Source organism: Ostrinia furnacalis, unplaced genomic scaffold, assembly GCF_004193835.3.
Source record: "Ostrinia furnacalis isolate ACB-3 unplaced genomic scaffold, ASM419383v2 OfSCF0058, whole genome shotgun sequence".
Taxonomy (NCBI): Eukaryota; Metazoa; Arthropoda; class Insecta; order Lepidoptera; family Crambidae; genus Ostrinia; species Ostrinia furnacalis.
In genome coordinates, this window is record NW_021130297.1 from 533,329 (window position 1) to 544,997 (window position 11,669).

At 35.8% G+C, this 11,669-nt stretch overlaps 1 protein-coding gene across 1 annotated transcript; it reads right to left on the reverse strand.

Annotated features, from left to right (window-relative positions):
* Positions 1–787: 787 nt before the first annotated feature.
* Positions 788–11,427, reverse strand: LOC114356390 (lebercilin-like protein). The gene is made up of 7 exons (XM_028309580.1): positions 11,261–11,427; positions 6,084–6,297; positions 5,306–5,370; positions 4,121–4,312; positions 3,140–3,359; positions 2,655–2,795; positions 788–2,583 (listed from the first exon to the last, which is right to left on the reverse strand). The coding sequence occupies exons 1-7, from the start codon at positions 11,305–11,307 to the stop codon at positions 1,639–1,641; spliced, it is 1,824 nt and encodes a 607-aa protein (XP_028165381.1). The 5' UTR covers positions 11,308–11,427; the 3' UTR covers positions 788–1,638.
* Positions 11,428–11,669: the final 242 nt, after the last annotated feature.

An 11,669-nucleotide genomic window follows, 5' to 3' on the forward strand; every position in this document is an offset into this window, starting at 1 on the left:
TGGACTTGTGTTTTTTCGCCACTGGGGGCACACTGTTCCGCCAATGTCTATGAAATTCTATTTAGTCCGTCAGACAGATAATTAGAAAAGATTAGACTATATTTTTTATTTTTTTCCATAATCGAATAATTACAGTATTATATTGAGTTGAAATGTCGCGTGACGTCACATTTGAGTAAAAATTCTACTCAAGCGTGGCGTATCGCGCCATTTCAACTCGATGTAGCACTGTTATTATTTAATTATGAAAGAAAATAAAAAATATGAGTCTAATATTTTCTAATTATCTGTCTGACGGACAAATAATTGAAATTTTGTCATCTAGCCTAGTTGTCGTCAGGAAGTTGGTCTAACTAATTCAGCTTGCAAGATTCCACCCGAACAAACATTTATGTAATTACCTACATCATAAATTGCAAGCTAAATAAAAGCTTGTAATAAAGTCGGGTTTGTTCAAATTTCGAGAACGACTGAACCGACAAAAGCATTAGAAAATTTACAAAAAATAAAATAAAATTTTATCCCGCACAAAATGTTCATGGATTTTGTTATTTTTATTAAATACCTTTACGCCTGAGTTAAATGACACCGACATCAAGGTTCATCAATTTAAGTTTAAAATAATAGGCAGTAATGTATGAAGAAAGAGCTTCTATTCTGTATCTACCTATGCCCGTGTATTTTTGATCGGTGTCAAATCGGAGTTTTTGGTGCGGGGTGCGCGGGTGTTGCTCGCGGCGTGAAGGTCAAACGCCCAAGGTCATTGAGGACTCTAATCGCCTTAAAGCCATGCTCTCTGAATTTGATTCGTAGCTTCAGCTCAACGTCCACACTATTCAAATAGTTTAATTCATGCGCATTTGTTAACCACACATCCCTAGACAAACGTGCTCACAATTTTGAACCCAACTGTACTTTTGATTACAAATAAACCATCAACAGTTTGTTAACTTTACAAAATATGAGAGGAAAAGGACTGAATCGACTGTTCCAAGGTTAACTAAAATAACCAATTCATACACTATTATAAATATTTCCATACTATTAACAAACTGATCAAACATTCCGCATAATATTGCTTACAGCTGAAAAATTGTATCTATGCAGGATCTATATAATTTATCGATCAATACGTGAAGTACATTTGGCATTAGAGTGAACTAAATTTTATAAGATTATATTAAATTGACCTATAGGGAACTATATTATTACGATTTTATTGACTAAACCTTTAACATCTCAGTGATAATGTGCTAAAAATATGAAGTAGTTACTACGTCCCGTAATAACAGCCCATTTATTGGCCATTGATTCAAATTCCAAAGGAAAGTTCCGGGAAATTACCAAAAATAGTATTCGGCTTCGTTATGGATATTGAACAACTTTATCAATGAAATGTTTACATGTTGTGAAACAAGACCGTTTTCCCTTTAAGCTCATTCATGAACATTAAACGACCATAAATAAACCACCTTGTAAAGTTACAAGTTCACACATAATGGCAAGGTTAATTCCAATAATTTCATTATAAATAATTAATACAAAAGCATACCATCATCGATCCAACGAAGGCTCCTGACAACGAGATCGCTACAACACTTGGAAGATCTCTACATCGTTGTCCAGGATAGGGTTATGTCATTTCTTCCCTAACAAATCTTCAAGCAAGTCCTGGTTACTCATGCCGTCATCCAACATATTCGTCTTAGACTCAGCCCTCGAACTCCTTCTCCCTGAAATAGACCTCTTCCTAGTTGCTGGTACCGAATCAGTCAACACTTTGTCAGTTAACATCTTGAAGTTATTATTCAATTCAGTCAACGCTGCCTCAGGAATTTCTCCATTAAAATTGACGAATTCGTTTATTTTATCCACAGCCTCCAACTGCTGAACTAGCTTGTCACTCTCGAATCTGGAGTTGTTGAATTGCTTCACGTGTCTCTCGATAAGTTTGTTGCTTTTCTCAATGTCGTGTATTATGTCTTTGCAATATTTCTCAACGGGTTTCCCAGATAGCTTTCTCTCTAATACACTATTCTCTCTAACTGGTTTACGGTCTTCATTGTTAATGGTCACAGTAGTAGTGGTCTCCTCAACGGTGACATTTTCAAAGAACGAAACGTTTGAGTTCCTTCTTCCTCTAGATTTGGGACGTTCTGTATCCTCCGATTCTACTATCTCTTCTTCTATCGACTCTTCTGTAGACATTCTTCGAAGTGCACTAGGCTTTCTTGAAGGAGCCTCATCATTTTTTATTTTGTTTAGTAGATCTGCTTTAAGAACATCAATCTTCTTTTGAACTTCATCAGGAGACGAGTTTTTGAAGTCGATGTCGTCGTCAAAGATAGCAAGATCAGCCATGCCGTCTTGAACAGTTTTCGCCAATTCGATCATGTCGTCGGAACCTTTGGAATTCTTTCGGTTCTGGCTAGGTGTCGAACGGGTACTATTAGAGTTCGTGCGACTTCTAGTAGCATATCGTGACTTAGGTTCCGTGGAAGATGATGTTTCTTCATCGTGGGATAAACAACTGCTCAAACTCCTTGAATTCTCGCATAGCTTGGCCAAGATGTTTTGATCCATCTACAAAAAAAATAACGATAAAAATACGATAACGACGAGCAAAAGGAAAGAAAACTTGAATAATTACTTACGTTTGATCTTTCCTCAGTTCTAGCGATTTCGACGCTGGATTTAGTCTTGCTAAGAGGACGAGCACTTGTGATTGTAGACGGAGGCTTAGTGGGAGACTTCACGTTTCTACTAGCAGCGGTGCTCAACATTTTTTCTTTCATCTAAAAATAAATTGCAAATTGGTATGTGTTGACATCTTGCTTGCAAAAGGGATTTAACAGATAAAAAGAAATTTAACGAAGGTCGTAAGAAAACAATAGGCAAGAAATTGTAAAGGTATATAATAGGTGTGAATAGTAACTTATTTTTTGCAAACGAAAACTTCAAAATAGATGGTGAGATAAACTGCACTTCTCTAAAACATAAGACCACATTTTACTGCACCACACTATCTCGGTGAATAAAAATAATCTTAGAATTTTTGATATTGATTACAATTTACTGTAAAATAGTAAATGTTATAATGTCTTAAACTCTGCAAGTTTAGGTAATAATAATTGCTGACCTCAATAATAGTAGTAAGCTTGTCAGCATTGTTGATGGCAAGATCCAGATCATGCCTCGTGTCCTTGTGCTTGTTGATCTCATTCTGCAGCTGGTGCCTGAAGTTCTTCGCTTCAAGCGCTATGCGGCGCTGCAGCATGCTGATCGTTTCGTTCTGCTGCTGCACCCGAAGTGATAGGTCCGACACTTGGTTCTGTAGCTTCTCGCGTTCTAGCAGGTTCCTGAGTAAAAGTTTCTCTTAAGAATACACTCTTGACACTAAGTATTTACCTAACTAAATAAAATATTATGAGGCTTATTACAAAAAGATAAACGGTCAATTGAACACTATTTTAAATTGACATAAACGGGTTGTTTAAATAAATACAATAAAATAAAATATAATTTATAGTCAAACGATTTTGAAACGTCAAGTGGAAAAAATCGGACCTAATAATAATAATAAACATCCTTGGACATTTTACACTGCGCTTCTAGTCCCAAACTAAGCAAAGCTTGTATTATGGGTACTAGACAACGGATATAAACATACTTAAATACTTTTTTTTTGTAAATACATACATATTATACATAGAAAACACCCAGTCCAATACAAACAAATATGTTCATGCACACAAATGTTTGTACTGTGCGGGAATCGAACCCACAACCTCCGGAATAGTAGTCCGTTTCGAACCACTACACCAAACGGCCGACCAACGCAGTAATAGTTAATAAAACGCAGTATTGATAGTAAATAGCCCTCCTGTAAATGTCATTTATATTATGGTTGTCCAACGTGGCAAAACTCGGAACTAATAATCCAGCCCTTCTGACAATTTCATAGCTGGGACGATCCAGTGTTGAAATAGGTGCAAGGACAGCCTTCACAATATAACTGTCCAGCCAGTCTAGGTAACTAAGTAATAAGCACACATGTATTAGTGATAAGACCTTTAATGTAAACTTAGTAGGCAAATAAACAATTTGAATTTGAACTTACCTGTCCTTACTCAACTCCAGCAGATGTTGGTGGTCATCCTTCAGCTGCTGCAGCTGCATGTCCCTCTCCTTGAGCCGCTGTGACACTTCTTTGTACTGCTGCTTCAACTGCTTGTACTTGCTCTGCTGGATTCTGATCTCCTCATTGTGCGAGTTCAACACTTGGGGAAGCTCTGCGTTTGAATTCTCGTATCTAGAATCATAAATACATTGTAACACGATGATGAGTAGCCACATGAGTCCAGCAGAGTCTAATAGGTTAGCCCTAACCTTTCCGCGGATGTCATACATCAGGCAATAAAAGAAGAAATTTAAGCCACGATAGCCGAACGGTGAAGGGGTCGGACTGGCCGACTCGCTTGACTATTGTAGTGAGCTCACTCGTGATACAAGCATATTAAGCTTAGTACCAGGGCTAACGGGAGTATTAGTAATTTGTGTAATAACAAATTACTAAATGAATCTTTTAAAAAAATGTGCTAATATCAGACCTCCCCAACCTAGCCAGAGCGTGGGCAGTAGGCCAAATAGTCCATTTGTCACTGGCAAATTGTAGAGTAGAGCTCCTGCAGTGGACACTGCTCTGTCTTTATGTCTCAAATGACCTGACAATGATGATGATGACTTTTTGTAAGTAATTGTTATAGCAAAATAAGAAAAACTTACGCGATCCGCTTAAGCGTCGAAATTAATTTAGACCTAGAATAGATTCCAGTTTTATTGTAGAGGGCTTTTTAGACTTAATTTAATTAAAATCTCAGCTCTACTTTCATCTCAGTGATAAAACATGTGATTAGGCAGGAAAATCTAAGTTTTAGTAGTCGTAAAATACTAACTATTCATCGTTGTATACAAACTGTAGCTTGCATAATAAATAATAGTACGCTATTCCAACTTTTGTTGTTGTCAATGACTGAGCTTATAAACACAGAACTTTACTACTTTCAAAGCTATTACATCTTTCTGAATGAAATTAATAATGAAAAAGGGCTTTTATGTTGACTACTTAGATGACGAGAAAAATCTAGTAACAAGAACATTTCGCGGCTTGTCTTTTGGCGCAGATGGGTTCAACGGGTCAAACCCTCGTCGGATTACAAACTTGTGACCTGCCTTTATTTTGCATACTCTCATTCAACATACATAGAATAAACAGTGGAACTGTAACTACTGACTATTTACTTACCGCTGCAATGCAATTTCTTGCTTCTTTTGTATTGCCCGCAAAACGCGGTTTTCGTTGCTCAGCTCCTGGAAATTTTAATTAATTAATTTCCATAAAACGCACCCAAGGCGACAATAAAACTAGGAAAATTAAACAAACTTGTTGTGGCGTCAAGGCGGTAGTAATAAAAGTTTTCGGAAGTAGCGTTGCTTACAAGTCTTTGCGTTTGTGGTGGAAGTATGAATCGTCCTGTCCACACAGCTTATAAACCGCAGTCTGTGGAGGAACACTATAATGTTCCTCACAGTGAGAAATGGGAGGGAAGAGGACAGAAGATCTGTCTCCGATGAGTTTCCACCAGGGACTAACTTGAACTTTTATTTGCGATCAATCTGTAGATCCTAGCTACACAGTTGTAGCAGCGGTAGGAACGAGAGGTGTGAATTAACGTATCTTCGATCAGCCAGCAGCATTAATCAGGTTAGTTTCCATTAGCACTAGTGGAATTCTCACCTGAAGATAAGGTTGGACATGTGGACGACAAGATTGAGACGCTTGTTTAGCAGTCAACCAGGAGTTGCTGTTGTCTAAGCATCCCATTTCTTCACCCAGAAGATTCCTCTCTGGACATGACACTGGTGGGATCTAATTTACAAGAAATCTGACCTGAAGGTGATAGTGCGCGTCAGCCAGCTGATTCTATAGCTACTCGTCTTAGCATCTTATTTCTTCACCCATAAGAATCCTTTCGGATGGTGTCACCGGTAGGATTATATTAGATTAGTTTGGATTGGCATACCTGAAGATGATAATGGGCGTCAGCCAGCTGGTTCTGCAGCTGCTTGACTCTGTGCGTCTTGGCCGAGAGCACCCGTTGCGTGACGTAGCGGTCGCCGCCCGCCTTACTATTGAGCGAGGGGTTGGACATATCGACGAGGGGGTTGAGGCGCTTTCGTTTGTTGAGCAGGTTCAGTCGGGAGTTGCTGCTGTAGACGCTTTCTAGGGATTCTTTTCTGGAATAAAAATAGTTAATATCAAAACACAGACGTATGTGTTGTCCACATAAGCGTTACATCGGCAAAACATGCTTTACGTGTGAAGCCGCATAGGTGTTACATCGGCAAAACACGCTTTGCGTGTGATGTGCATGTGGATTGAGTGATCCTTGCTTCAATCTTAACAAAAATCGAGGAAGTTTTACTTAAAATATGTTAAAACATTGCGATGAAGTTTAAAAATTTGTTAAACCTAAGATAAAAATGTTATGGCCAATAAATAGGAGCACTCATACCGCACGCTTTAAGAAAACGTCAACATGTTATTTTCAGAAAATAAAGCCTTTCCACTTCTTTTTATAGTATTGAAAAATTGTTAAGAATATGTAAAAACTATTAACAAATTCAGAAATTCCTTGCACGTCCCGTTCCAAAGTTATGACGATTATTTAGGATCACTCACACCGCACACGGGCCGTACGAGTGCTCTTCAAAATAATGACTTTTTATTAATAAATACGTTTTATTTCTGTTGGGAAATGTGTGCAAACTGACGAGCGAATTTGTTAAAGAATAAGTGTGACAAAACTTAAAAGCTGAAGGAAGAAATTAACCTTTATTCTTTCCTCCAATATGCCGTGTGAGTGATCCTTACTTTTACCTCTATCTGCTCATATGTAGTTCGTAGGCAGACTGAGATAGTATCTAAAATTGTTAATTGTTTTTAACAATTATTTGGCATATATTTTGCTTTTATTAAGGTCATAATTTAAGAAATATCAGGCTTAGATGATTCCTAAAGGAAAATGTTGATTAGGGTACGTATGATTTTTTATTTTGAGAGACTGTTTCGATTCATCAGAAGTTTACATGTGAGATTTAATAATATTATTTTATCGTATTTTATAGTCCAACCAAAAAAAAAAAGTTTTGTTGAGAAATTTGTAATTTATTTAAATAAAACCGTGAGTATCTTTCTCAATTCATATTACAAGTCAAATTTGAATTCAATCCTATAAACAATTGTAATGTTTCTTTATTTCTATCATTCAAGATGTAGGGGTAAACCACTAAAACTCGCGCTACTGCCGACCGCGGCGACGGACGCCCCCCGCGAGTTTTAGCGGAGGCCCCTAAACCTACTACATATTAGATTGCATTGGTTTTGCATTGTCACGTCTGACGAATCGGAACAGTCTCACAAAATAAAAAATCATATGTACCCTAATCAACATTTTCCTTTAGGAATCATCTAAGCCTGATATTTCTTAAATTATGACCTTAATAAAAGCAAAATATATGCCAAATAATTGTTAAAAACAATTAACAATTTTAGATACTATCTCAGTCTGCCTACGAACTACATATGAGCAGATAGAGGTAAAAGTAAGGATCACTCACACGGCATATTGGAGGAAAGAATAAAGGTTAATTTCTTCCTTCAGCTTTTAAGTTTTGTCACACTTATTCTTTAACAAATTCGCTCGTCAGTTTGCACACATTTCCCAACAGAAATAAAACGTATTTATTAATAAAAAGTCATTATTTTGAAGAGCACTCATACGGCCCGTGTGCGGTGTGAGTGATCCTAAATAATCGTCATAACTTTGGAACGGGACGTGCAAGGAATTTCTGAATTTGTTAATAGTTTTAACATATTCTTAACAATTTTTCAATACTATAAAAAGAAGTGGAAAGGCTTTATTTTCTGAAATAAACATGTTGACGTTTTCTTAAAGCGTGCGGTATGAGTGCTCCTATTTATTGGCCATAACATTTTTATCTTAGGTTTAACAAATTTTTAAACTTCATCGCAATGTTTTAACATATTTTAAGTAAAACTTCCTCGATTTTTGTTAAGATTGAAGCAAGGATCACTCAATCCACATGCACATTTGCGTGTGAGCCCGCACGGCCGTATGGAGAATTATGAAACACGTAAAACGTGAGCGGCCGCACAGGCGTTGCGATAGCAAAAAACGCATCCGTATGTGTCATAAGCAGTGATCGTATTAAGCTGTACCTACTGCCGCTTTCCCTTATTAAATCTTTTAAACAACTGTCCTGTAGGTTGACTGGAAGAGATAAATGCCTAAATTGTGCCATAATTATCTTCAGTGCATTTCTTTCTTTTTTATCCATCTGTCTCCTTTTCCCATGGATGTCGTAAGAGGCGAAAAAATTAGATTTACCGAACATCGGGACTCCCCAACCCAGGGTGTGGCTTAAGCCCAATCCTATATTTAGCCTCTGGTAAATAAAAATAAAAGTCCAGGAACAAAAGGCAACTTCCCTCATTATTTTTAGACTTTTAAAAATTGTGAGCAAACTACAAATCTAGTTTGCAAATAATTTGTCGTCTCTACCTTTGACTACCAAAACCAATGACAAAAGGATAATGTCGTTTTAATTTAGTAGTTACGTAAGATCTCAGAATCTAGATCTCATTGTACTGAAAACCTATTGAAATTCGCGATTGGATTAACACAAATAGACCTTGGGACTGATAATTCTAAGCAGATTAATCTAATTTGCACGTGTAGGTAACCTTATTGATGCATCCCCTTTGTGTTTCCAATCTACATAATGTAAAGCCCCGTTAACAAGACTGTAGCTTTCTCCGTAATTCCGTTATATTCCTACATAACGTCGCATCGAAAGGGCTAATTGGCAAATAAAATTACCTATTTCAGTGCAGATTGCTGTGCATGTGAACTTTCTTAAATAAAAAGGCCACGCTGTTCTTGAGTGTCAAAAGTAGGTACAATTTCAAAGTATTTATTTGAGCAAGCAAGGGTTTTAGATATATGGGCAATAGAAGACTTGAAAAGAAAGCTTCTGAATTGCGCAATTCTTCCGTTCCTAATTTCTATAGGACCAAGGTTAAATGCCGAAAATTTGTAGACTGGCCTAAATTGAGTACTTAGGGTTCCATTAAGGCTTTAGGTTCTATTAAAAGGCTTACCTAATATAATATAATGTTGAAGAAAATACTTAGCGTAACAATAATAGCAAGGTTAAAGGTGTTAGATACGTACCTATTTAGTATTTCATTTAGGGTCTTGATAAAATTCCTATAAAAATGTCGAACCTAGAGGTAGGTAGATAGTTTTATTATTATATTAAACTTTCTTCCAATTAAATTAATTACATAATGTAATAACTTAGTTACAACGAACTCAACGACAAAAACAACAAAAATCTACTTACTTGCCTATTTTTTTTAACTCGCGGTAGGTAGGAATAGAGGTTATTTCTAGGTAGTAGGGATACCTACTAGCCCATAACTTCTTGTAGTAAGTCTTAGGCCCGTTTTCACCATTAATCCCTAATTCTAAAGTGACCCCTATGGTAACACATAACGGGAATTTTGTTTTCAAAATGGTCACTTAAAAATTAGGGATTGATGGTGAAAACGGGCATTAGGTAATTGTATAAAAAAAAATTCAAACATGATGTGAAATATAAAAAAAACACGTGAGAAATAGAAGAAACACCAAAAGCTACCTGCTTTAGTATTATCCTAGAATTAGGTATTTTGAAGAAAGCAAATCTAAGTACCTAACTGAAGTAGGAAAATTCGAGTAGTTTAACCCATTTAGACCGATAATTATTTTTGTAAATAAAAATCGATTTTTCAGCAAAAACTTACAAAGGAAAGCCTATAAATCATGAAAAAAATATTTAAAAAAATAATCCATAAATAGGGGGCCGTGGGGAGCCCGTACCATATAGGGTACAGTAGGTCTATAAGCAAGCAAAACATTGTCGTTGTTCAAAGAAGATTTTTATTTATTTTTGTATGATATAAAATAAAAATAAAATCACACAATCACTAGTATCACACTGGGCATATCTTGTAAGACGTTTTCTGTGATACTAACCACATTTGGTAAAGAACCAAATTCCTACCTTCTCCGAAGTTAGTGAGGATAGCTGAAGAAGACCTGGCTTCTTCTGATTTGTTAGGTCTAGTGCTATCCATAATCGCATTTAGCAACACGACGATGGAAATTTAGCAAATCCATCGAAGAAAACTCTGAGGGTTATTATTTACATTGACACTATCTTTATCGCCTAAATCTTCGTCAATCTGATCATCATTAGCGGTCATCTGACAAGACAGCAGTAGAAAATTACCAAGATTGCTTTATGTTTGCTGAAATTATCAAATTTTTCATGAGTTGTGGTAATATAGTGAAGCATCAATAGCCTAAAACAAATAAAAATAATAAATATTAAATTATATTTTTTCGCATGATTTGCTCATGCATTGACCTACTGTACCTTATACGGTACACCTATTTTAGACTGGAATAAATCGTATATAAAATAATCTCAATAATATTTTTTTTGTAGTCATGATATCTATTGTACTCTATTTTTAAAATAAAATTGATAAATAACATAATTTACCATCAATAATAAGAAATTATACCTTCTTAAATACATTGTAAATATTTTTTTTGTTTTCTGTCGAGGAATTTCATAAATATTTCCAAAACCACTTGTTAAAACATATTTTTAAATATTTTTATGTAAAATAATCACTTTAAGCTTACTGTCACAATCATTTTTACAAATTAACAACAGTTTGGTACTTCGAAATATTTTCGAAAAGATACCGTACCACATAGGGTACGGTAGGGCTAAATGGGTTAATAAAACAATCCAACTTGAAATTAGTTCAAAAGTCTACCCTAAAAACTAAAAATAAACAAAATTATACATTGTATGCTACAAATACTTAAAACTTATTGAATAACTTACGTGAGAGATCCAAGTATTGTAGGGTGATGTAAACAGCACTAAGTTAGGTAGACTTACTTGATCTAATAAAAAAATTTGCTAAGGAAAAAGTTTTGCCAATACTTTTGCGCCGGCTAATTCATTCTCCACGGACGATTCCAGAGTCTAGAATACCATTCTTCTTCTGAAATGTAAATAAAAACAAAGCATTGCAGATAATTAGCCAACAAACCTGTGATCTTTCCTTTTGTCCTCCGGGATCAAACTCAGCACTGACATTCTTCTTATTCACAAGAAAATATCCATTTTCTGTACAAAATACAAAACAAAGCTCAAAAAGCGAGCCAGAAACGATATTTTCGACGAAAATAAATTAAAAATTGCAGTTTTGTTGGTGATCGCGTTGCTATGCGACCGATAACATGTCAATCGATTGAAAACGTGATAACACTGGCCGATTTGTGTAAAGAGGTCGATTAAGGAATTTATTAAAGTTTTTACAAAAGTAGATTTTAGGTAAAATAGCCATTCTTCAGGCGATTTCTAGCTTACAGTATTTTAGGCAGATCTAACAATAGACCCTTGTAACTAAATGAACTTGGAGTAGGTAACCCTAAGAGTATGCGCACACCGTTGATTTT

Bases quoted from the DNA above. Each gene is read 5' to 3' on its own strand.
- LOC114356390 (XM_028309580.1), bottom strand. From the start codon at position 11,307: ATGTCAGTGCTGAGTTTGATCCCGGAGGACAAAAGGAAAGATCACAG. The intron at 5,371-6,083 runs GTATGCCAATCC...TAAAATTTCCAG, and splicing joins ACGCCCATTATCATCTTCAG to GAGCTGAGCAACGAAAACCG. The intron at 3,360-4,120 runs GTAAGTTCAAAT...ACTTTTACTCAG, and splicing joins CTGGAGTTGAGTAAGGACAG to GAACCTGCTAGAACGCGAGA.